Source organism: Sorex fumeus, unplaced genomic scaffold (assembly GCF_029834395.1).
Source record: "Sorex fumeus unplaced genomic scaffold, SorFum_2.1 ptg000002l, whole genome shotgun sequence".
Lineage (NCBI taxonomy): Eukaryota > Metazoa > Chordata > Mammalia > Eulipotyphla > Soricidae > Sorex > Sorex fumeus.
The window spans coordinates 77297346-77324433 of record NW_026606059.1 but is presented as its reverse complement, the minus strand read 5'-3'; the positions used below and the strand labels follow the sequence as shown (position 1 = coordinate 77324433).

General features: G+C 36.0%; 1 protein-coding gene across 50 annotated transcripts in view; it reads left to right on the top strand.

Annotated features, from left to right (window-relative positions):
* The window catches only part of RIMS2 (regulating synaptic membrane exocytosis 2), a 564867-nt gene that overhangs the window by 266884 nt on the left and 270895 nt on the right, over positions 1-27088 (top strand). For 27 of the 50 annotated variants that reach the window (XM_056111705.1, XM_056111697.1, XM_056111680.1 and 24 more), the window contains 6 exons: positions 13357-13565; positions 15021-15140; positions 18005-18104; positions 19120-19243; positions 21761-21807; positions 26491-26603. In XM_056111705.1, coding sequence (XP_055967680.1) covers positions 13357-13565; positions 15021-15140; positions 18005-18104; positions 19120-19243; positions 21761-21807; positions 26491-26603 — 713 coding nt within the window. Of the gene's footprint in view, positions 1-13154; positions 13223-13356; positions 13566-15020; positions 15141-18004; positions 18105-19119; positions 19244-21760; positions 21808-26490; positions 26604-27088 lie in introns of all 50 variants that reach the window. The other 23 variants (XM_056111714.1, XM_056111813.1, XM_056111789.1 and 20 more) reach the window with 1 other exon arrangement.

Genomic DNA, 27088 nt, shown 5'->3' with positions numbered 1-27088 from the left:
TTAAAGAATTATAAATTTTAAAGTCATTATAGTTGTTGAATTGAGCTAATAAATATAGATATATGAATAAACATGCTTTTCTACTCTCAAGAAAAGAAGTCTCAACTAGTTAGCAGGATAAGTCCATTGTACTGTCGTGCTTACAGAGAGAAATTGGAGTGACAGAGCCACTGGCTCTGTCTGATTGTTTTGTTTTGTTTTGTTTTGGAGAAGCAAGAATGTTTTAATTGAAACTTATTTAGAAATATGTGAGGGGAGACAGGGAGAAGTCCGTGTTCAAGTGAGAACACAGGCTTCTCCAGAGTGGAAATAAGCAAGCAAAGCAAGCATCAAGACAAGCAAGAGAGACATGTATTCAAGGGAGAGCATAGGCTTGAAGAGTGAGCCTGGTCTGGTGTGATTTCTATCTTTACAACACTTTGGTAACTCAGTATGATATAATGTTGCTTTTTTCAGTGCCAGTTTCATCACTTCCTCCGATTTTGTTGGGTGAAAAAGTCACAATTTTTATTTTTGACTATGGAGGGAATTGATGTCATAGTATCTCTGACGTAATGTTGCTTCTTTCAAAGCTTAATACATACGCACACATACATATATATATTATAAACTTTAAAAAGTACTTCTGGCTTCCAGTGTTAGCTATGATTTTCACTTCATGTAACCTAGAACAGTTCTTAAACATTTGTAGTTAAACAACTATTTCTTGGTGAGGGTCATTGGACCATATCTGATTGTGTCTGGAGGACCATCTGCAGTGCTGGGTCAGCCACATGCAAGGCAAATCCCTTGGTTCCTGTGTTATATTCCAGCCCAGGGTGCTGCTTATTATACTGCACTGCCTTGTGCATTATGAAATATTTAGTAGCATACCTTGGCTTCTGCCATCCGATGTAGTTGCATCTTTATTCCCAGTAATGAAAATCTAAATATCTCCAGCCATTGTGCAATACCCCTTGTGGGCCAAAGTCCCCCGTTACCACTTCCCCTTTTTCATTCTCTACCCCTTTTATTCATTCTCTCCCTCATCATTTTTAGGACCACCTGAAACAGTTACGGCCATCATGCAAGAATGCAATAGAATAAAGTAGATAATAGATCAGGAGCCCAGAACAAGACTAACTGATCAGTAAAACATTGTGGTTTGGAGCAGATGGGCACACCTGGTAATATTCAGGGCATACTCCTTGCTCTCTGTCCAGGAATCACACCTGGCAATGCTCATATGTTATGTGGGATGCCTGGGATTGATCATAGGTCTGCTGCACGCAAGGCAAAAAAACCCCGCTGAATATTCTGTCTCTCTCTGGCTCCAGTAAAACATTTCCTGTCCCCGTCTCATCCCTTAAGACATTTTTCAAAAGTTGTATGTTTGGGGCTGGAAAGATAGTAAAGAGGTAAACTGCTTGTTTTTCACACCATTGACCCTGCTTTGATTCCCTTCATTGCATATGGTCCTGTGCACTGCCAGTGGTCACTCCTGATCATAGTATAGAAATAACTCCCGAGCCTGCTGAGTATTACCCAGACCTCCCTGCACACCCAGAAAAAAAGGTTGTGTGTTTATAGGCTCACAATGTAAATAAATGTTTTTCTTACTATGAATTACAGCCCAAATTACTTTAAAGCTATTTCCCTTGCAGTAGATTTTTTGGATACACATTTTGCTGCTCCATCTCCTCTAGGCTGAAGATTTAGAAATGATGCTGTTACAGTAGGCAGTCAACTTTTTTTATAGGTTATATATTTTAGTTTTAATATTGTGATAAGAGCATTTCTTTCTACATTAAGTACTTAGTCATGTCATCAACTTTCCCCACTTGTAGTAAAGACGCTGTATGAGCTTTTTTAAGCATTAATATGTGATGTCAGGTTTTCATTTTCATGCCCACTACACCCTGACCTGACTGATTGACTTTGTCATTACTGGATCTGTAACTGACCGTCTTGAGAGATGGGTCTGCTAGATCCAAGAATACGTGTATGCAATCTCCTTGGGTTTACAGTGAGTTTTTTCATATTAGGCTTTATAAAAGTACCAGGGCACATTTCTCTCTTTATTTATTCTTGGGAGAGGGTAAACAGAGGTGTCAAAGATAGACAATTTGGAGAACAGAGCCAGTAGAGGAAGAAAGGAAGATGGAATATTTAACAAACCAAAAACCACAGTCTGGTTGTCCTCCCAAAAATGGGGAAAAAATTTTACATCATATTTTGTCCCTTATTCTATTATTGTTATCATAATTATTGATTTTTGGGCCACACCTGGTGGTTCTCAGGGCTAACTCCTGACTCTGCTCTCAGGGAACACCCCGTATAGGATGATGGGATCAAACCCAGATCAGTTACATGCAAGGCAAGTGCCCTACCTGCTATACTATTGCTTCGGTCCCTTTTCTCCTATTTTAAATGCCATTATATCTTGGCTAGCCCTGAATTTATTTTGGAGCTTAACATTTGGGCTAAGCATATGTGGTCCTTTTATATCTACTGATATATTTTTTATGATCTTGCCCTTGTTTTTAAATGACAGTGTTATTTGGGGCAAGTCATCACAAATATAGTGACTTACAAGGGCATGCAATTACTGTGTCACAGTTTTTGTCATTCTGGATCCTCAGCAGCACTGAACTGGGTGGTCTGCGGAGGGTCTCAAGGTGACAGTCAGAGCATCAGCTGCACTGTCTTAAGATGTAGAGGTTGACTGGGAAAAAGCTGGTTTCAAGTTTTAAAAGCTTGTTTGAAGGGGCTATATCTCTTTCCTTCTGTTGACAAAGTTTCATCTTCAGAAGCTATTGAGAGTACCTAAAATGAGTTTAATCTGTTCTAAACATTCCTTGATCTCATTAATAAAATACATTATTAAAACTGAACTAGAAACTTCTATTGAACTATTTTTATTTGTTGAAGTCCTGTGATTAATAATACTGTTAATGAATCATCACGAACAACTTTGAAAACCACAAAGTTTATATAAAGTGTAAAGGGAAAATAAAAAAGTGAAAGGAAGGCAAGGCTTGTCTCTCCATCCTGTAAGAATGAAAGGACAGTTAGTAACCAATCCCCAGATCTTAGTGAATTAACTCATTAACTCCCATGCGGTGTGTGTGTGTGGGGGGGGGGGGGGGAGACTGGTAAAATGTCCAGCATCCAGGCATTGCCGTATACTTGTGCAGCTTTTTTTTTATCATTAAACACTACCACCCCCCTCCCCTTCCCAGAACACAGTAAAACAAAAAGCCAGTCCTGTTAATGGTGGTTTCCCATGTGCATAATCTCCTCACTACACCTGTTGTGACAAACTGCATGATTTTATTCTTTCTTAGGGATGGATAGTGTTCTCTTGTTTACTTTATTCTTTTGTTACTATCATTTCTCAGTTTAAGATTTTTAGAGTAGTATGGAGATTTCTAAAAAAAAATTAAGAATAGAACTCTATAGCACCAAGCAATACCGATTCCTCACATCTACTCCACACACAAAAACATTAATTTGAAAAAATATTTGCACACCTGTGTTCATTTGCTGTACTTAGTACAAGATACAGAAACAATACAAAAGCCCAACTACAAATAAATGGATTAAAAAATTGTGACTATATACACATTTTTTGTGGGGCTTTGGGATCTTTGTGAAGGGAAGGGGAAACACAGTTGGCAGATTGGTGTTGGGATGATGCATGTATGAAGCCATCACTAATGGTATTGTAAATCATAGTATTTTAATAAGATTCAGTTAAAAGAAAAAAATAATAAAGAAGCATGCTTGGCAGAGTCAGCCCTGCTTGTGACTGGATGCCACCCTTGGTTTCTAGATTGTGTTCATACTAAAGTCCACCTGCTGCTCTTTGGCTCTTGGGTTTCTCACTGGGAATCCTTATGCCATCAGATTGAGGCTCTAGAGCCAGTTCTGACCTGGGTAGAGTCCTGTCAGTGAGATGGCAGTCCCGTCCCATGACCATGATCAGGGCAGATCACCCATTCTCAGGCCTGCTCAGAGCTGGCCACCATGCAGTGGAGATTATGGAGCTCTTTAGAAACTCCTCCTTACACGTAACTAAAATATTGAACTATGAGACTCCTTTAATGCTAACATTTTTCTTCTAGGGAAAGAGACCTATTAGTAGTTTTAATAGCTATCTTACAAGGAAAAATGACCCCCAGAAAGGTTTTAGTAGTATGTCTCAAAATACAGTTCCTGGAACACTTGTCTTATAAATGAGATTAGTCCTAATTAAATTTGTGGAAACAATGTGCTATATAATTCTTGTAAAGAAGCATGTTGTCATTACTATGTGATTCTGCCCTTAAGGAATCTAATTACATTTAATCCAGAGTGTTCTAAACTTATTTGACTAGAAGACCTTTATATCACTTAAGCCTGTTGACATTTTGCAGACTAGAATTCCATGCTGGGAAATGCCAATGTTTATAGCTTGAAAACAGTGAAGAGAAGGGTAAAATATGAAGCAGAGAAAAGACAATGAAACATAATAGGGTCTTAGATGGTATTTTCCTATTGAGAATGAAAGTTATGAGTATTTCATTTTAATAATGATAATGATTATGCTACAGTATTAAGGCACTATATTTTGTCAATAACTTTAATGGCTGTTATATTCCTTAAACCTCTCAACAGTAGTCTGTGAGATAGCACAATAAATCTTTTTATACAGATGAGTAAATGGTCATATTACATGATTTTCCAAGTCATAAATTAATTAGTACGGGAGCCAATATTAGATGATTGATTGTCTCCAACATATAAAACTACTCAACACATTATGACTTTATAAACATAGTTAAAGTTAAAAATGAGAGAATAAAGGAAGACTTTTTTGTTTTGTTTTTGTTTTTGGGTCACACCCGGCAATGCACAGGGTTACTCCTGGCTCATGCACTCAGGAATTAATCCTGGTGGTGCTCACGGAACCATGTGGGATGCTGGGAATAGAACCCGGGTTGGCTGCGTGCAAGGCAAACACCCTACCCGTTGTGGGTATCTATCACTCCAGCCCCAAAAGAAGATTTTTTAGCATGTGATTTAAATGCAAAACCTTGAATATACTAATGAAATACAATTACATAAGAACAACTTAACAGTTGTATTCATTTAATGATTATAGAAAGTAATGCTATAGATTATCTTAACATTTTCTCTATTATTAAGTATACACTCAACATACATACAAACATAAATATACACACCATTTATTTTATAATGGGGCAAGCTGGAAAAAACTTTAGTCTGTAAATCTTTCGATATATTTGACTTTTTAACTTATGTTTAAATTTGTTTCACTTATACTTACACTAAAAGAATAATTGGACATTCAGGTTAGATAGGATTCCATGTAAGTTCCTATCTGAAACATTTATCTCAACGTCATCCTAGCAAATCATTTTCTAGACTTTCCTTTGAATACTTCCAGATGAAATATATACTGCCTATGAAGTCAGCAACACATTGTTTTAAATTTTTAAATAATCACAGATTTGCCAGAAATTGCAAAGAGAGTACTAAGAATCTTCTGTGTCCTTCCCCTAGTTCCTCCTAGTGGTTCTGTTTGGTTTAAGTATGGTTATAGCACCAGAACCAGAACACTGTAACAATGTATTTAGTTTTTACTATTTTTTCTTTTGGGGGGAACTGTCATTTATAGTACTGTCATTTACAGTACACCCTCCACCAGTGTCTGTCCCCCCCCACACAAACACATCCCCTATGACTTCTGCCATGGTAAACTCAGTTCTACATGCAGAGTCGTTCTCTGTTTCCTCTGTTTCTGTTGCCTCTAGCCATTTGTTATTCCATTACTGTGTTTCTTTATAGCTCACCTTTGAAAGAGGTGATTCTTTATCCGCCCTCTCCTTTTGACTCACCTCACTCAGCGTGATACCCTCCTGATCCATCCACAGAGCAGCAAATTGCATTATTTCCTCTTTTCTTATTAGTCAAGTAGCATTCCATCCTCTGTGTGTGTGTGTGTGTGTGTGTGTGTGTGTGTGTGTGTGTGTGTGTGTGTATTATACTGAAACAATGTGTTTATGTAGTTCTGTGCTATCTAGTCACACACATATATTAATATAGCAACTGCTACTATAAAGACATGCAGCTACTGGGCTAGTGCCATAGTATAGTAGGCGGAACACTTGCCTTGCACACGGAAGACCCAAGCTCAGTCCCCAGCACCACATTTAGTTCCCCAAGCCCCGCCAGGCAGAGCCAGGAGTAAGCCCTGAGCATTTCCAGGTGTGCCCCAACCCTCCCCAAATATCTATCAACCAACCAACCAACCAACCAACCAACCAGCCAAAAAAAGACATGCAACTACTGTATTCCCTCAAAAATCGTCTTTTGCTACTTCCCTTTTAAAAAATTTTGGACCACTCCCAGCTGTTCTCAGGGCTTTGTGCTCAAGGATCACTCCAGGAAGTGCTCAGGGATCGTATGTAGTGCTGAGTATCGAACTTGGTTGCCTGTTAGCAAGGCAAGTGCCCTACCCGCTATACTATCTCTGACTCCTATACTACTTTATGTGCCTTCTTCTTCCCATACATTAATTTGTTCTTAGGTCAATGATTTTTATCATGAAAAGAATGTTATGTGAATGAAATATTATAATATGTGACGTTTGATTTTTTTCTCTATTCAGAAAAATGTTCTTGAGGTTAATTAGTGCTTTATGTGTCAATAATCTCTACTTTTTTGTTTGTTTTTATATAATATTCCACAGTACGGTTACAGCTTAGTTTGTTTGGCTATTCACTTATTGAAGCACGTTTTGGCTGGTTCTACTTTTTGTCTATTTCAAGTAAACATATCCTAAAGATTCAATTTTGCTTCATCTAAAGCACACAGGAATTTCTTATTTTTCTTTTAAATATCGCTGGAGCGATAGCACAGCGGGTAGGGCGTTCGCCTTACAAGCGGCCAACATGGCCGACCTGAGTTCAATTCCTCCGCCCCTCTCGGAGAGCCCGGCAAGCTACCGAGAGTATTCGATATGCCAGACACAGTAAAAACAAGGTCTCCAATGGAGACGTTACTGGGCCCGCTCGAGCAAATCGACGATCAACGGGAGGGCCTTTACCTTTACCTTATTTTTCTTTTAACCTCTCAAAAATAAAAGCTGTCTGTTTTGTCTGATATACTGCATTATTTGAGCAAATGCTCCCCAATTCCTTGTTTTCTATTATCTTTTTGCTTTCTATTTATTCCTATTTTTCTTTTTTCTTTTCTTATCTTTTTATGAGTTATTATGCATTTCCAGAAAGAATTTTGATTCATCTGTTGCATTTTTTACATATTTTAAAAAATCACGAATGCTTTTTCTACATCAATAAATAGTAGAATTTTTTTTTTTAAATCTTTAAGCTTATGAAGACATCAGGTTACATTTAATTTTTAGTATAAATTTACGTAGGGCTGAAGCGATAGCACAGCAAGTAGGGCGTTTGCCTTGCAAACGGCCAACCCGGTCGACTGGGTTCGATTCCTCTGCCCCTCTCACAGAGCTCGGCAAGCTACTGAGAGTATCTCGCCTGCAAGGTGAAGCCTGGCAAGCTCCCCGTGAAGTATTCAATATGCCAAGCACAGTAACAACAAGTCTCACAATGGAGATGTTACTGGGCCCACTTGAGCAAATCGATGAACAATGGGAGGACAGTGACAGTGACATTTATTTACACATCTACGCCAGTATGCACCAATGGTAGGTCACACTTGGATGTGACTTAACCCAAATTGCAGTACTGGCATCAACATTTGCTGCCCTGCATTCCAGCTGCAAACCTTATTTTGTCAGCATGTATAATTTATTTTATATTTTGTTGCATTCTTTTAGAATTTTGTTAACTTTATTCATGCAAGACATGGGGTTGCACTTTTATTTTTTGCTGTTTGCTCTTATTTTTGCTTTCTATTTATTCCTATTTTCCCTTTTCCTTGTCTTTTTATGGGTTATTATGCATTTCCTGAAAGTATTTTGATTCATCTGTTGCACTTTTTTTTACTATATTGTTGAACAAAGATTTTTTGAAATGGTTTCTCCAATAGCTCACAATTGCACAACTTTTCACTTTACATTAGTGCTTTTATTTATTCCATATCAAATGTATAATCCTTGTCTTTAGGTTCTTTTGTTCTTTCTTGTTTATAATGAAATACTATGAATATTACTTCTATTTTATGTTAAAAACACATCATTATACAGTATACATTTTTGCTTTAAATAACAAATATAGGAACATTTTGAACACACAAAGGAAGGGAAGTCTCTTATATTCACTTATATATTTTATAATGTTCTTTTATCACTTCTCAGTATTGCTAAGTTCCTTTCTTCTTGTTCTTTTTAGTTTTCAGAATTTCCTGTAGTGAAATTCTACTGCTGAATTTTCTATTTTACTGGTTAAATATTCTACTGGTGAAAATTCTTTTTCTTTCGTTAAATAATATCTTTATTTCTTATTCATTTTGAAAGATAATCTCATGTTTAGAATTTAGGGCTTACATTTCTTTTACTTAAGTAGTTAAAAAATATTTGGCATTTCCTTCTGGCCTCCAAGGTTTCTTATGAGAAATCAGATGCTATTCAAATTGTTTTTTCGGTAAGGTGTTCCTTTCTTTCTGTTTTCAAGATAATCTGTCTTTGCTTTTTAATCTACTTATAGTGTGCCTTGGTGCACACATAGATTTCTTTCTTGGAGACCTGTTTCTTGCCTAGCAACTTACATACTTTATTAGGTCAAACAGGATGTGATTTGCAAGTGTAGGTGATCTTCAGTCAGTATTTCTTTGAACCTATTTTTAGCACCATCTTTTTTTTTCTCATCTCTTTTTAGGACTACAGTGACATGAACCATAGATCTTTTGACCCTGAGGAAATGTTAATTTCGTTTTGTTGTATTTCTTAGTTATTTTCTCTGTTCTTTGAATTGGGTCTTTTTTGTTGTTGTTTTTATATCTTCCACATAGTTGAGTTGTTCCTCTTGTTTTGAATTGTTTCCATTTGGCAATTGTTTACATTTGGCAATTCATCTATTTGTTTTTAAAATTTCAAGAATTTTTTCACACCCTATTTATGTTTTCTCTTACTCTAGATCTGGAAAATCCAGAAACATATTTTATATTGCTACGAAAGGAAAGGTATTTTATTATCTTAGTTCTACCCTTTGAACCTTACAAAATAAAGACATAAAATGATCAGTTATCTGAAGTGAAAAGTACTTCAATGCTAAAAACTTAGTAGTGTAAGACTACTTTCACATGATTTACATGAGTACTTTAATTCTTATAGTAACACCAACTTTTACTCATCCAACAAATATTAATTGAATGACTTTTGTAAGACATTCCTAATTTTCACCCCATTGTAGTCACTTTAACTTCAAATTATTAAACCTCTGTTCTTTCATTTATAGAGGAAAGAGCTACGTCTCTGTTCCTTTTTAAAATAAGTTGCAAGCATAAAGGAGAAGAGACATTGTGAACTGAACTTTCACATCTTATAAATTTGTCAACAATTTTCACTTACTGTATCCACATTTAATCGAATCCAGAGATTTTTCAATGTTTTGTTTTGGAATTGTAGTATATGTTGAAAGGTTTTCCGAGATACAAATACCTTCAATATAAATACTGCCTTTTGGGTAGCGATAAATAATAATTGCCTCTTTGTATCATAAATAACTTGGGAAAATTGCTGAGCACATCTCTAGTGCCTGAGTAGAACTTCCTCCCTACAAATTAAATTCTGTAATGCTAGTATAATTATGTTATTATTAACTGTTAGCTGTTTAAAAGAATGATGTCTAGTCATTCTCCATAAGTTCATAATCAACTGGTGAGCTTTTTAAAATAGAAATCACTAGACCTCACCTACAGAATTTCTGACCAACTAAGACTAGGATAGTACAAAAGAATTTGTATGTACAACAATTTTCAAGTGATATTTATTATCCTGGACTGGAGCGATAGCACAGCAGTATGGCGTTTGCCTTGTGCAGCCAGCCTGGCCGAACCGGGTTCGATTCCTCCGCCCCTCTCGGAGAGCCCGAGAAAGCTACAGAGAGTATCTCGCCTGCTCGGCAAAGCCTGGCAAGCTACCTGTGACGTATTCAATATGCCAAACACAGTAACAACAAATCTCAAAATGAAGACGTTACTGGGCCTGCTCGAGCAAATCGATGTTTTGGGGTGATTGCACTTGTGTAACAATTCAGATATACACACATTTTCTATTATAGCACAGTGGTAGGGCATTTGCCTTGCACACAGCCAGACTGGCCGAGCCGGGTTCATTCCTCTGCCCCTCTCAGAGAGCCCGGCTCGCTACCGAGAGTGTCTCGCCCGCTCTGCAAAGCCTGGCAAGCTCCCCGTGACGTGTTCAATATGCCAAACACAGTAACAACAAGTCTCAAAAAAAAATGGAGACATTATTGGGCCCACCCAAGCAAATAGGTGAACGACGGGAGGACAGTGACAGTGACATTTAGTCTTCAGTTTCTTAGTTTCATTATTTTTCTAAATTGATTTTAATCTTCTTGATCTTTGTGTTCCCAAATCAAGCACGTATTTTTCTTTCTTCAGTTTACCTAGTATGTAGAAATCCTTCCATACTGTTCATTTCTCCTACTGATTTTTCTTTTGATTGGGAATCCTTCCCTCCCTACCTTCCTCGTCTTCTCCTCAATCAACAGTTAGGCTCCTCTTCTGTTCTTAAATGATATTGCTCTCTCTCTCTCTCTCTCTCTCTCTCTCTCTCTCTCTCTCTTTCTCTCTCTCTCTCTCTCTCAGTTTGTTTTTATTTTCTGGATCACAGCTAGTACTGTTCAGGGGTTTCTCCTGTAATTGCTCAGTAATTGCTCCTGGCAATGCTCAAAGGACCATATGCAATGCCAGAGATAATTAGGCCACGTGCAAGGCAAATGCCCTTACCTCTATACTGTTACTCTGGCCCCCTTAAATGATTTCTCTGTTCCTGTCCATATGCCAATAACATTCAATTTACATCTTTTCTCAGACCCTTCTTTGAGGCTGCACTATAGCTTAACTAATTGATTTCATGCTTCTCAGTTGAAAGAATTACAATTAGTTTGAATAATATATCCAAAACCAATTGCCACATTTAATAAATTCTAAAATGCATTTTAAAAACCATTTTAATACCTATGACTCTGCAGCCAATAAAATTTTAAGTTCTGTGAAATAGAATAATTCTTTCCTGCCCCTTCTGGGATAAAACAATTTCCTTCTGGGGCTGGAGCGATAGCACAGAGGGTAGGGTGTTTGCCTTGCACTCAGCCAACATGACCAACACAGGTTCGATTCCCAGCACCCGATATGGTCCCCTGACCACCGCCAGGAGCAATTCCTAAGTGCATGAACCAGGAGTAACCCCTGAGCATCGCCGGGTGTGACCCAAAAAGCAAAAAAAAAAAAAAAACCAATTTTCTTCTCCTCCAGCCCATATATTGTCTTTCCTTCTATTCCTCGGTTTATGTCAGAAACTTGAGAGTTATCCTCGACTACTAAATCTTTTTAATACTCTTAGCTTCTCAAAACCTTTTAACTCGGTGTCTTTCTATCTTCTCTCTGTTTAGTATGTAGATTTATCTTTTTAAAATGTAAATAAATCAATTATGTCATTTTCTTCCCCGTATCTCCCTTCTTTCCTCCCTTGAGGCTGCTCTTGGCTGTGTGCTCAGGGATCACTCCTGCTGGGACTGGGGGTAGCAGGGATCAGTCCTGGGTGGCTGTGTGCAAGGCAAGCACCTTACCTATTGAATACTATCTCTTCTACCCCTCATTATCTTCCTTAATGTCCTCCAATGAATGGAATGAATAGACTACTATTAAAAAAAAGGCTAACGGGGGTTTTGAAAATCCTTCTCAGCTGGTTTGGTCTTACTTACCAGTCTTGTCTAGCACTGTCTTCTTGTGTTCTTTGGTTCAGACCCCTTGGTGTTTTCATCAGATCTCCTATATAACTTGTTGATACTTATTCGAAAACTTTGTCTTCCACTTTTAATTAGCCTAACTTTTCATCCTTCAGGCTACACATTTTATTTCTTATCTTAAACATCCTTGTTTAGAAGTGTTTATTCATCTCAAAATCTTAATTCAATCATATCATACTTTCTCATAGTGTTTTGTTCCCTCCTGTGTCTCTCTGTTTGTTGTGTTTATCTCCACTATGTTGTTTGACTTGGTTTTGAATCTTTAACTTATAGAGCTTAGCACTCACTATGAATAGTAAATGGAGGGTGTGTAGTGAATATTTTTAAATAAATTATGAACAGATTTAAAAATATGTGTGTACACATAAACTAAAAAGAAAATACTTTTCAAATTTAAGGCAAATAAGATACACACTACTTTGGGAAATAGAGTTTTTAAAAATTTTACAAAATCATTTTTTAAAAACTATGTTGAGAATGTGGTTTCTGAAAAAAGTTGAAAAATTATTTCAAAGATTAGTGAATTATATTTGAGTAAAGTTTGTTTTACTTTTATAATAGAAATAGAATGAATGTCTTATCATTTTAATATAAAATTGATCTTTTTTGTAACCAATTTCTTCTTCTTTTTTTTAAACATTCCTATGTTTTAGGTGGTGGCAGTACTATAGAAAAAATATTACATTCGAGGATCTACGTTTAACTTCCTTTTTGTGATAGTGGTTATTGATAAACCACTTTTTAATTTTAAAATGTTCTTTAATCTTTGGAGAGCAAAACCTCCTCTAGGCCAGCATGAAATAAATAATATAAGTAATACATATAGCTATTAGTCCTTTTTTCTTTTTTAAACAATATATATATTTTTGTTTTTATTCCTATTTATTGTTAGCCTTTCCCCTTCTTTCAGAACTTTTATTTCTATGATCTGCTAGAGTACATAAGCTTTATATCCAGCTTTCTATAAGTTTTACTCATTTGGAGTCTTAGCTTTCTCTTGGAATATATATATGTGTATGTGGATATATATATATATATGTATATATATATCCACACATACATATAGTGAGCCCTAAGACAAAAGTTCTTGGAAGCAGACAGAATCACACAGTTGAAAATGCTTATAATGTCTTTGTTCGTCTTTTCTTTCGCCGTCTCCTTTACTGCACTCTGTCTGTCCCACTTTCCCAGGAGACATGGATTACAACTGGTTGGACCATACGTCTTGGCATAGCAGTGAGGCCTCCCAAATGTCTTTGGTGAGACATGGGGAGCCTTACTATTTAATTTTCGTTATCATTCCATTTTCCCTTTTTTTATTTACGTCTTTGCATGTTTTCTTTTCTTCCTTGTTTCTTTATTTTATTATTATTTTTTTATCCCACACCTGTAGGGGACAGTCAAAAGGGAAAAAGAAAAACTAGTGAGCAGGCAGTTCTGTCGGACTCTAACACCAGGTCTGAGAGACAAAAGAAAATGATGTACTTTGGTGGCCACTCTTTGGAAGAGGATTTGGAATGGTCCGAGCCTCAGATTAAGGACTCTGGGGTAGATACGTGTAGTAGCACAACCCTTAACGAAGAACATAGCCATAGTGATAAGGTACTGAGATCGTGGCGCTGCCTTTTTTACCTGCTCATTTGGTCTTCGTTTGCTCTCTGTCACTCATTAAAGCAGAACATAATGAAAGGACAGGGCATTGTAAGGGTCAATGTAGCATTTCTTAAGGTGCAGAAAAGAAAAACAAAACCGAACCAAAAAACCAACCAAATTACTTTGTGCTTGCTTTGCTGATTTTTAATTTGATGGCATACCAAAAAATAAGTTCAATGAAAATAAAAATTAGGAACAAAGGAATGTTCTGTTTATGGTCGCATGAGAGAGATTTGTAATGTTATTATAAATCACAAATACAAAGACTTTTTGGATTGGCTTATTTGATTGCTTGCCTATATTTTCCTTGGGATGAAAATTAAATTATTACTAGTTTGAATCCCAGGTTAAAGGGAGATAATTGGGTCTCTTTGCACAGAAAAAGTTGTTTTTCTTTTTTCCCTTTCACTGTCATTTTGCTCTTTTGTTTTATTGTCAAAGCATTTTAATGTAGTATCAATTAGCATTAACCATTGCCATATGCTTTGGTATTTGTTATTTTTTGCTTTTAGCATAGTGAGACTTGATATCTTTTTATCATATAGATGTGATTGCTGGAACTCGTCTTTTGCCTGCTAATGCATGAAACGATGTGCATGTTACTTTTAGATCACCATGAAACTGTGATTACACAAATCATTTACTTTGTTTTTTGACATATGATTGACAATGGACTGGTGCAGTGATATTTATCAAGGACTTGATTCTCCCCCTGAGAAAGAAACTGCTACAGTCTGTAGGTTATTTAATAAGGGATACCATTGAATCACTGAACGTTAACTTTCTAACTTGAGCAAAGAGTGAACCTCCAAAACGTGAGACGTGTAATATGTCTTCACCTTTGAATGAGTTCCATTTCTCCAATGCAGATTGAATTGGAAAGTTATTAGGGGCTTGTGTAATTTTTTTATAATTTTAATCTAGCAACCTGTTTCAAAAAACCCCTCATCGTGTCTTTGAATTTTATGTTTTAATACAGCTCAACCTTGTAACTTATGCCATAATAAAGTTTTTGGAAGCCTCCCAAAAGTGTCTGAAGATCAAATTCATATTTTTAATGAGTAAAACTGCATATAATTTCAATTTGTCTTTTCTGCCTGTGAATTCTAATTAGTCCCCAGTGTGTGGATGAATTAGAGGTTTGCCTTTCTTTTCACAGTTTCTCAGATTTTGAAGTTCAGTGTTCTGCAAAAGAACTGTTTAAATATTTGAATTTAGAAAAAGATCTTTTGCTTATACAATTGAGATTATAAGGTAATAAGCCTTCTTGGTCAGTGTTTGGAATGGAAACTGGTTTGTGTAATCATACTATTTTGGAAATTTTAAGTTTAGAGTTATCATACCATAAGGTCATTTATCATAAAAGGTCATTAATTTTTTTTGTTTGTTGATGAATTCTGTCAGCACCCTGTGACATGGCAACCATCCAAAGATGGAGATCGTTTAATTGGTCGAATTTTATTAAATAAACGTTTAAAAGATGGAAGTGTACCTCGAGACTCAGGAGCAATGCTTGGTTTAAAGGTATGTACTGAACTAAATGAAAATTTTGCAGATTTTCAAAAAAAGCAAAAGATAATTTTTTTTGGTTTGTTTTTTGGCGTTACCCAGAAGTGCTCTTGGCTTACTCCCGGCTCTGTGCTCAGGGGCCACTCCTTGTGGGCTTGGGGAACCATATGGGGTGCCGGATATAGAACCCTGGTTGGCTGCATGCAAAGCAAGTGCTGTATTATTGCTATAGTCCTAAGATAATAAATTTTTATGACTACGCCCATTTTGTATTTTATTTTCAAGAATCTTAAGATAATTGCACTCATTATTCCAAATATGTTCATTTTCTAACAATTATTTCAGAAGTTGTCATTTTTCTACGGCAATACTTAAAGTACAATTTTAGAAAACATAATCTGAGTTGTACCACCTCAAACAAAACTCAAGCATATTTTAGCTATCCAGTTTGTCCTTTTTTTTTTTTCTGTTTGGGTCGCACCTGGCAATGCTCACAGGTTACTCCTAGCTCTGCACTCAGGAATTACTTCTGGCGGTGCTCGGAGGACCATGTGAGATGCTGGGAATCAAACCCAGGTCGGCCGTGTGCAAGGCAAATGCCCTACCCGCTGTGCTATTGCTCCAGCCCCCAGTTTGTCCTTTGTGTCATTGTGTTTATAGTCTATAAAAATGATGTCATTGATTTCTATGTATGTTTTTTTTTTCATTTCATCATCCTGTTATTCGTCGATTGCCTCGAGCAGGCCCCAGTAACGTCTCTTTCATCCTAGCCCTGAGATTATATTCAAGGCTATTTAGGAGAATGAGACCCATCATTGTTACTGGTATCTGGCATATTTGGTATGCCACGGGGAGTTTGCCAGACTCTGCCCTGTGGGCAGGCTACATTCGATAGCCTGCAAGTTTGTATGTTAACTTTAGAAAATATACCATATTGTACAGGTAACACAATTTTGGGATCAGCATAGCAAAGTGTATTTTGTATTCTTGTGTCTGAGAAGTTCAGAATACTGTTTATGTTTAAGCCTGGAAACTCAAATACTTAAGCTAGGATAGGAGCTATATTATAAATATTGATTTACATTTTACCTTAAGGTACCAGATAATTTTTTGGAAAGTACACTAAATAGAGCTCTCTTTACTTTTGTGCATCTGTACAGCAAATATAACACAGATGTAATAAAAGAGTAAATGTTTCTGGAGTTAATCCATAATGACATGTCACCCATGTTGGGATTGTTCGACTTTAGAAACTAGAGTATGTGAAATTGTACACTCAGCATTTATTGGGGTGTTAATACTCACCCTCCAAAAGAAATGGGCTTTGAGAAATGTCACTTTTCCTTTGTTACAAAGATGTGATGATTGTGGAATTTGATTATAAATCTACCTGTAAAATGCAGAGTAGTATAGAGGCTAGGAATTGTGGCTTGAATTATATGCAGATAGTTACTATCATGCAGTAATAACTCTCCGCATTGTAATAAACAGCTAAACGTTTTAGCCTCATTTGTATAAAGGAGATAGTATTTATTCAGTTGTTTTAATAAAATCAAACAGAACACTGCATGGACATTTTGTTCAATGTCCGTCATTACGGTAAGCATAAATTGTTAATATTAAATCTCATGATGCCAAAATGTAAAATATTAATAAAGAATCTGTATATTTAACTTTAAGTGTCAAATACAGGAAAATTAATAGTAACTGAAATGTTGCATAGTAATCCACTGAAAATTAGGTACGAATACTTGGACTAAGATAATAAAAGTGATTTTTTAAATTCAGATACTTTCCACTCAGAAAAAAAAACAATTGTCAGTGAAACTTGTGATTTAATTCTGTGACTTGTTACATAGTTTATCCTTTAAATAGAAGCTGATCGAAATCATAGCCTTAGTTTGGGAAGAGCTCAGTATTACATATAATCATTTAACTCTATTTTTCATTACTCTATATTTCATTACTCTATATTTCATTACTATATTTTTCATTACTATATATTTTTCATTTATTACTATATATTTTCATTTATTTCATTTATTTCATTTTTTATTTCATTTCATTTATTTCATTTCATTTATTTCATTTTTTCATTCATTATTTATTTATTTCATTTATTTTCATATATTTTCATTTATTACTATATATTTTCATTATTACTATATATTTTCATATATTACTATATATTTTCATTCATTACTATATATTTTTCATTACTATATATTTCATTACTCTATATTTCATTACTGTTAAACTGTTTTCTTTCCCTAATATGTATATATATTTATGTCTCAAGTGATTTTATCTATATGTAAGTATGCATACAAATTTATATATATAAATATATATTATATAAACTCAGTAGAAACATAAAGTTAGAAAAGTTGGGATGCAGGTGATCTGCAATTCTGAAAAAATGAAGGAAAATTTGTAAGTTTCTTAGAAAAAATCCATCATCATTGATGCAGATAATCAGTTTACACAGACTATTAATTAAAGAAATTTTGGTTGGGTACCATAGTTATAGTACAAGGAACAAATTATTTATGGTATTTGAAACATATAACTGGGAATGTCATATAGTATATAATGACATGCTTAAGAAATGATACAATTCTGTATTAAAGACAAAAATGACAAGCTGTTGTTTATCAGGTATGTGAAATTTTAAGAAAATAGGGTATTGAAAAGCATTTGGAATATGTGAAATGAGTCCTTTCTTAGGCCATTGACACAATTTCTAGTATTAATACTATCATTTTATCCATTTTTAGCATATTAAATTACTGATTTAAGAGCTTCAAATTATCTTATTTTTTACTTGAATCTTTAACATTGTTCTTCTGAACAATATGCCTGTTTCCTCTTTTAAACAGGTTGTAGGAGGAAAGATGACTGAATCAGGTCGGCTGTGTGCATATATTACCAAAGTGAAAAGGGGAAGTTTAGCTGATACGGTAGGGCATCTTAGACCAGGTAGGTTTCTATTTTGTTTTGTTTTGTTTTGTTTTTTTAGCTTGACGCTGTTAAACTTAAGTAGTTATCGAAAATGTTTTTCTCACTTTGACCAGTAACAAATAGCTCATTTCACCTAAATACATAATCTTATTCATTAATGGAAAGTTGTATGTTGTATTTCTTAAGATGAGATTTCTATGTTTATTGATTTTTTTCCTGATAGATATTCTTTTTCTGGTATTAACCAAATTTGCTTCCCAGAAACTTTGTATCTTTAAAAAAAATTATAACATGGTTTAAGGAACGAATTCCAAGGCTAAATATATATTTCCTAAAATGAGCCACTCCTATCTCCTTTGGATACTATTGGCAAGTTTCTTCAGAGCCTTGGGCAGGAATTAATCACTAACTAAGTAGTAAGCTTTGTATGGTAGCATGAAGACATGCACAGCTTACTCAGGGAAGCTTAGAATACAGTGCCATAAAATCTCGCAGAGGCAATTAAACTTTTTTATTTTTAATTTTATTTCATAAAGTTGTTCACAATAATTGATTACATTCAATATTTCAACACCAACTTCTCACTACCATTTTTTAAAATTTTCCCACCGCCACTCAAGCCTGCCCCCGGGCAGATGCTAAATAATTTATTTTGTATTATTTGTTATGAATAGTATGAGATGTTGCGCAGCCGTTTTTGCAGCTACATACTCCTGAAATTCTAAAATTTTAAATAATTGGGGTCAGGAGGCCTCTGTCGCAAAGGCAACTAATCTTGATACTTTCTAGAATTAGAGTTTTTTTTTTTATTAAGAAGCAACAGAAATGACATTTATCTGTTTCCCTTTTTGTCCCTGGCTCTTTTAAATAAAATGAACTTAGTCATCCTGACCATTAGATTCGTCTTCCCCTTTAGCTGTCCTCAGTGATGTGTGGTCTATGAAGCTCATTTAGTTGAAGGTTGCTTTTGTTTCAAGTGCGTTTCATGAGCTTGAGCTATCTCTGAGATGATCCATACTGACACACTCTCTAGGTGACGAGGTGTTAGAGTGGAATGGAAGGCTATTGCAAGGAGCCACGTTTGAGGAAGTGTATAACATCATTCTGGAATCCAAACCTGAACCACAGGCAGAACTTGTGGTTTCAAGGCCCATTGGGTGAGTTTGAGGGTTTCATTATGCGTGTATGTGTGTGGGTAGGGGGGGTCGTAAGGGGATCCACTCACTGTGATATTGGGTCTCACGGTGTGGGCTGATAGTTCTGTGCTCAGGAGCCAACACAGCTAATCTGGCCTTGATGGGAGGCTTGAAGTGTTGGGATTGAACTCCCTGTGCAGACAATGCAGGCACTCTTCCCTTTGAGCCATTTCTCTGGCCCCGGCTTCATTATTTTATCCATAGTTGAACTACTACTATTAAACAATTATTAAGTAGTTAAATTATTAAACAATTTGTAATGTACAGTCCAAGAATCTGACTCATTGCAATAATGAATTATTTTGATAGTGCTTTTTCTCTTTTACTAGAAACACTTCACCCTAAACTGTGACATCTCGTCATCTAATCGTATTAGAATCTACCATTATAAAAGAAAAAGAAATATTCATGTGTTTATTATTATTATTATCTTTAGTACCTTAGTAGATGGTTAATGCTATTAGAATCAGGGGGCTGTATTTATTATTATCTAAATGCCTTAGTAGATGGTTAAAGTCATTAGGAGAAGAGGACTGTATTTACTATTAGTATCTAAATACCTTAGAAGATGGTTAAAGTTATTAGGAGCAGGGAACTATATTTAAAAAGAAGACTCATAGATTATAATACTCTACGTTGTGAAAAGATCAATATGTTTTACAATTTTGCACACTGATTTTTTCAGCATAAAAATTTTAGCAGAGGTGAGAGAGGATCTATAGAAAAATAATTCCAAAGGGAATAATATAAGGAAAAGGGACATTTTTTTAAAGAAACATAAAACTAAGGAAGTGGCAAGTACTCTTCAGGTTTTGTAAGTTGTTACCTGAAGATAGATGGTCGGCAACTACACCACCCCCGCTTTGCTGATGACATTGTTTTAATAACACCAAACATCAGCCAAGCTGCACAAATGCTGGCCAACTACGACCGTGAGTGTGGAAAGGTCGGACTACAGCTGAATCTTACGAAGACAATGTTTATGAGAAACAGCCTCGTTCCTGACGCCCCATTCACTCTCAACGGAACGACCATCTCCGAATCAACAGCTATGTGTACCTAGGTCGAGAAGTCAACATGACAAATGACCTGGCACCCGAGTTGCGCAGGAGGAAGAGAGCAGCTTGGAACGCCTTCAAGAGTGTTGAAGAAATAGCTAAGAGGACGAAGAACCTCTGGCTCCAGGCACATCTCTTTGATTCCGCTGTTCTTCCTGCATTAACATATGCCTCAGAGACCTGGGCCCTACACAAACAGGATGAGAACGCTATTCAGGTCTCTTGAAGAGGAATTGAAAGAACTATGCCTGGATTATCACGTTTCACTCAAATGAGAGAAAGAATCCGGAGTTCCGACCTCCGTGGACGATCAAGAATCAGGGACGCTGTCTCGTTTGCCAAGGTGTCAAAAATCAGATGGGCTGGTCGCGTAATGAGATTTAGAGATGACTGCTGGACTAGAGCTGTTACCGACTGGATTCCACGGGATGTCAAAAGACCGCGTGGCCGCCCACCTACCAGATGGTCAGACTTCATCAAGATCATGAACGATCGGTTTGAGGCTCTTCATGTTCCTAGAGCAAACAGACGCCACTGGGCTACACTAGCACGTGACAGGGACACATGGAGACGTTACTGGCGCACGCTCCAGCAAATCGATGATTAACGGGGAAGTCAAGTGATGTGACCTGAAGGTTTAAATGTATAATTTCCATTTAAATAAATTAGGTGCTTGTGTCTACAATATGAGAATCACCAAATAAAGTATTATAGTTGTATCCCTTTATATGTACTCATATACTAAGCCAATCTAGAAGATATTTATGTATAGCTAAATAAAGATAATGAAAAACCGTATAAACTGACAGTGAATTATTAAATGTATATTTTATATAAGAGCATTCTAGAACAGAGACTCTAAAATTTATTTAAAAAATTTTTTTTGAGGGGGGCACACCTGGCATGCTCAGGGCTTACTCCTCAGGAATCACTCTTGGAATTGCTTGGGGGACCATATAGGATGCCAGGGACCCAGCCTGGGTCAGCTGCATGCAAAGCAAGATCCCTAGCTGCTGTACTATCTCTCCCGCCCCTAAAATGCTTTTTTTAATAGAATCCTAAAGCACAGTTTTTTCACTCATTTAGAAAATTGTTGTACTATTATTTTGATATCTTTTGATGCTAGGCAAGATTACTTAAATTTGTAAGTTTCAGTGATATGTTCTTTTCAAAGTAACATATCTTTAACACACTAAAAACTTACAAATCTATTGTAGTTTTATACCATATAAATATTTTATGTACTTTTCAGAATGATTCAAACTTTAGAACCTACTCTTACTGGAAAATGTAAAAATTATATATTTTTTTCTGTAGTTAGTTAAAAAGTATTTTTTTAATTGCAGTAGAACATTTTGAATTTTTCTCAGTAGCAGTTGCATTAATTGTTGGAATAATTTCTTGTTTTCTGTAATTTCAGAGATATCCCTAGAATACCAGATAGCACACATGGACAACTGGAGTCCAGTAAGTTTGATTTATTTTAGACAAATGTGTTATTAATAGTGCTCATTTATCAGGGGTCAAATGAGGTATTTTATTATTAATACAAAGTAGAAAACAAAATATCAAGCATTTTGTCATATAACAATGAAAGATTTAGTATTATTTCATGTGGGAATGAGTATAAAATTTCATAATATTTTAGGGTAGCATTTTAGAAACCACACTATATGAACTACTATGTGATTTTAGATAATTTTGCTAAGGTATACAATAATAATGTAATATGCTTAGTTAAAATGTATAGTTATATGAGTGAAAACATCAGAGTTAGAAATAGTGACTATATGCATCACTATTAAAAGCTTCACCCCTTCCTCTCAAATTTTTGCTAGTTTCAAACTGTACTACTTTGTAACCTAATCCCTAGTGTGAGGAAAGCTTAGGTAAATCTAATGAACAATTATATATATATATATATATATATATATTTTAAATTTTTATTAGTGAAACACCATGAGGTACAGTTGTAGACTTACAAATTTTTGTGCGTGGGTTTTAATTATACAGTGATCAAATACCCATCCCTCCACCAGTGCTCATTTCCCACCACCACGGATTCCAGTATCCCTCCCACCCCTCATCCCCCGCATCCCACCCTGCCTCTGTGGCAGGGCATTCCCTTTAGTTCTCTCTCTCCTTTTGGGTGTTGTGGTTTGCAAAAGAGGCAATGGGTGACAATCATGTTTGGTCTATAGTCTACTTTCAGCATGCTTCTCCCATCATGGGAGGATCCTCCCAACACCCTTTATTTGGTGTTCCCTTCTCTGTCTGAACTCCCTTTTCCCCTAGCATGTGTGGTTGGCCTCCAAGTCATGGAGTAAAATTCCTGGTACTAATCTCGGCCATTCTTGGGTATTAAAGACTTACAAATTTTTGTGCTTGGGTTTCAGTTATACAATGATCCAGTACCCATCCCTCCACCAGTGCCCATTCTCCATCATTTACATTTTTTTTAAAAAAAATTTTGTTAGTGAAACACCATGAGGTACAGTTGTAGATTATGGTTTTGGTTTGGTTTGCTTTGGTTTGGGGGCCACACCTGGAGATGCCCAGGGATTCCTCTGACTCTGTACTCAAGAATCACTCCTGGTGGTGCTCAGGGAATCATATGGAATGCAGGGATTGAACCTGGGTCAGCACGTGCAAGGCAAAATGCCGTACCTGCTGTACTATTTCTCTAGGCCCATTTTTAACGTGTATTTTTTTGAAAATAGAATCAGAGTTCTGATTTAATAGCAGAATTATAGTAATCTAAGTTTGAATGTTGCTAGATATGCAAGTGCGCTTTCTTATTTGTGATCCAATGCTGCTTCAGATGTTAAATGGGTATTTTTTCCCCTCTCAACCACGTATTTCTTGACTGACCGAGAACCAAGGGAGAAAGGGTAAGAAGAAAGGAAGAGGGATGGAAGTAGATATGTGGCCATCGGCATTTTGAGAAAGGAAAGATAGGAGCAGATTTTCCAGTGACTAGGGCAAAGCTGTCAGAGCGTGCGATTGTTCAACCAAGCATAGCAGTTTCAGGAAGAGAGTTGAGGTTTGGCTGGCTGCTGCAGAGGGATTTGCTCGAGCGGGCCCAGTAACATCTCCATTGGAGATTTTGTTGTTACTGTGTTTGGCATATCGAATACATCACAGGTGGCTTGGCAGGCTCTGCCGTGCGGGCGAGATACTCTCGGTGGCTTGCTGGGCTCTCTGAGAGGGGCGGAGGAATCGAACTCGGGTCGGCCATGTTGGCTGCGTGCAAGGCAAATGCCCTACCGCTGTGCTATCGCTCCCCGGGAGAAAATGGAGTAAGCAGATATTATATAGAAGGGCACCAAATTGCCCGAACTTCTTCCTTTTTAAAAAAAAATTATTGAATCACCGTGAGATAGTTACAAGCTTTCATGTTTGGGTTACAATCACAAAATGATCATACACCCATCCCTCCACCAGTGCATATTCCCCACCACCAATATCCCCGGTATATCCCCCTTTCCCCACCCTCCGCCTGCCTCTATGGCAGACTATATTCCCCATACTCTCTCTACTTTTAGTTGCCCGAACTTCTAAGTTCCTTCCCAGGCTTTGACTCTGAGAGCTTGAGAGCATTCTGTAACTGTTTTGAGGAGAAGCATAGATTTAAAAATCTACTGCAATGTTACAAATTGGTTATATGGAATGAGGTTTTCGAAAGCAGAGAGAACAGTAAAGAGGACTGAGCTCGTGTTTCTTTGGTGAGACAATGGTGGTTTAGCTTTGGTGCCTACAATGAGGGTGGGGCTGTGCTCTCAGATCCTTGGCATTCAATAGTTGACAATAAACATTTAAAAAATTGTCATATAATTATAGGTATTATGTTAATATTTTAATTGAATGGAGGAAGCTTTTTGGAATGGGATAACATTATACTTTCAAATATGATCATATGACTACTTCATTTAATATCTCTGGTAGGGTGGTAAATCATTTTAAACAAAATAATGCCATAGGCACCTAAACCTAGAACATTAGAACACAGGCAACCTTTTGCTTTTGTTTTTGTTTTTGTTTTATTTTGTTTTTGTGATTAAGAATCTTGCAGGGAGTATTTAAGACCATTAGCTTGTAAAAAGAATTTGAGCATTTCCTATTTTCATTCTAAACTCTTTTTTAAAGTACTTATTCTGTGCTATTTTGGAATGATCTTATTCTTATTCTTATTCTTATTCTTATTCTTATTCTTATTCTATTCTTATTCTTATTCTTATTCTTATTCTTATTCTTATTCTTATTCTTATTCTGTGCTATCTTGTACCGCTTGCACAGTGGTAGGGCGTTTGCCTTGCACGCAGCCAACACGGCCTACCTGAGATCGTTTCCTCCACCCCTCTCGGAGAGCCTGGCAAGCTACCGAGAGTATCTCGTCTGCATGGCAGAGCCTGGCAAGCTACCCGTGATGTATTTGATATGCCAAACACAGTAACAACAAAGTCTCCAATGGAGACGTTACTGGGCCCGCTCGAGCAAATTGATGGACAATTGGAGGACAGTGCAGTGCAGTACAGTGTTAAGTATAATAACTATATCATCATTGTTCTGATTTTAATGAATCCTTGAAACTGCAGTTGTTTTACCTACATTATTACATTTAGTTCCTACAACAGTCCTCTAAAGAAGGTAACATTTTTATGTGCTAACATCACTCAGCTACTGACTGTGTCACCACAGTGGAGCTCTTTATTTTATTAGAGTCATTTAAAAAGTCTCTTGACTCCAATTCCAAACTTATTCCTGAGGAGACAGGAATTGTTTCTCAAAGTCCACTCTATCCTTTAGTCTTGAAGTTTAATATGTTAGAAAACCAAAGTTATACCTAAGTCTAAAGCCATCGTTTTTTTTTTTCCCATTTGCAAATACTATGAAAGAGATCACCATTACTTGTGGACCTAAGGCTTGTAGCGTCTTCTTTATTTCACATTATACTCTCTGGTGGTAGTACTTTTTACCTTCCTGTGTTTTTGCATAGGCAGACACTTCATACCTTAATTTCCAACACTCACATCTATTTGAACTTTGGTCTTCCCCATCTGCACATGTATGTCCACTTTGCATCTCTTCTTAGGTGTCTCAGAGGTGTCAGAAGATCAGTGTGGACCACTTTAACTTCTCTACCCATTGCCTTCAACTTGTAGGCCTTCTCCATTGTCTAATATGCCAGTGAATGTCAGTACTATGCTGGGCAGAAAACAAGAGAGACACATACGGGAATTTCTTGTCTCATAACTGGTACAAGGTCTGAAATCTTAGTGTTTGAGCCTCTTCCTTTTTCTCTCACGTGTCTAAATTTTCGAATCCTTATTTTTACTATTTACTGATTTTTTCCAGTCCATTTCCAGAGCATATCTTATTATTACTTTATTGAAATGAACATATTTGTTCTTAACTATTTTCCTTATCTCTTAATCCAGTTCACCTTTAAATAAGTGTAAAGTCATCTTCCTCAAATGCACTTTTTATTAGCTCTCTCATGAGTATTTAATGTGGTTTTTTTTTTGCTAGAATCAAATTACATAGCCTAGAATGTCAGGGGTTTAGTTCCCTCAGAATTCCATTAACCCTAGTTTTATTTATTTTCTTATTTTCCTTTCTACTTCATAGTAATAAATTTATCGTTCTCCTTTTTAAGTTGTTCCTTTATTTTTTTAGTGCTCTTCACTTCCCTTTTGTCATAATTAATTTATGATAGTCTTTTAGAATCGATGAAAGATTCACTTTCTACAAACATCTTATAAGTAACATTCTAATACTTAAGTTTTAGCATTACAAGTTTAGATTGTACTTAATTTGCTTTCAGTCTTGGTGTTTCCTCGTAAATTTTTAACTTTAAAATTTCTTAATATGTTACTGTAAGTTACAAGTTCTGTGCACATAAGAGAAAGTAACAAAATTCTAAGTCGGAAGTCTGACTCTTATATCTTTGGCACAGAAATGGCTTGTATTCAGTCTTACAAGAAAATCCAGGCTGTGCATAATGAATCTCTAACCTTGTCATGGACTTGGAACTTAGTAGCCAAGAATGGTCAATTTAATTTTGTTTTATGAAGTCAAGATATTTATTGTAAAAATAGATGCCGAAGTAGAGTCATTGTTACTATTCTTGATGTATAATTGCTGTTTCAGGTTCTAGTTCATTTGAATCTCAAAAAATGGATCGGCCTTCTATTTCCGTTACCTCACCCCTGAGCCCTGGCATGTTGCGAGATGTCCCCCAGTTCCTCTCTGGACAGCTTTCAGTACGTAATCACTACATTAGTGTCGTGACTTTTGTGACATCAAGAAATGTTTTGACATTATGTTATGTTTTATGAACCATGTTCTTCTTAGAGTATAATTGTGTTTTTACTCATCACTTTTTCCATATTTTGATAGAAATTGAAGATTTTAATTATTCAGCCTTAACATTTTATTAAAATTAGATTATCTGGAATTTAGTCAGAGCATTTGTGAGGCTGCTGAAAACTTTTTTTAAAATTTAATAATATTTTATAGTTTAAGGCTATGATATTTATGCAGTTTCAAAATGGCTATAATTTGTCATAGACATTTAAGAGCAATAAAAATACTGTGCTGTTCAAAGATAGTATATTTAAGATAAATATCAATAAATGAATTCTTCCTTGTCTTTCAACCATAAGAATATTTGGGAGAAATTTCATAGTTATCATTGGTTATGAATATTGATCTGAAATATAAGGATACTTAAAAGTTGACCCTTAAT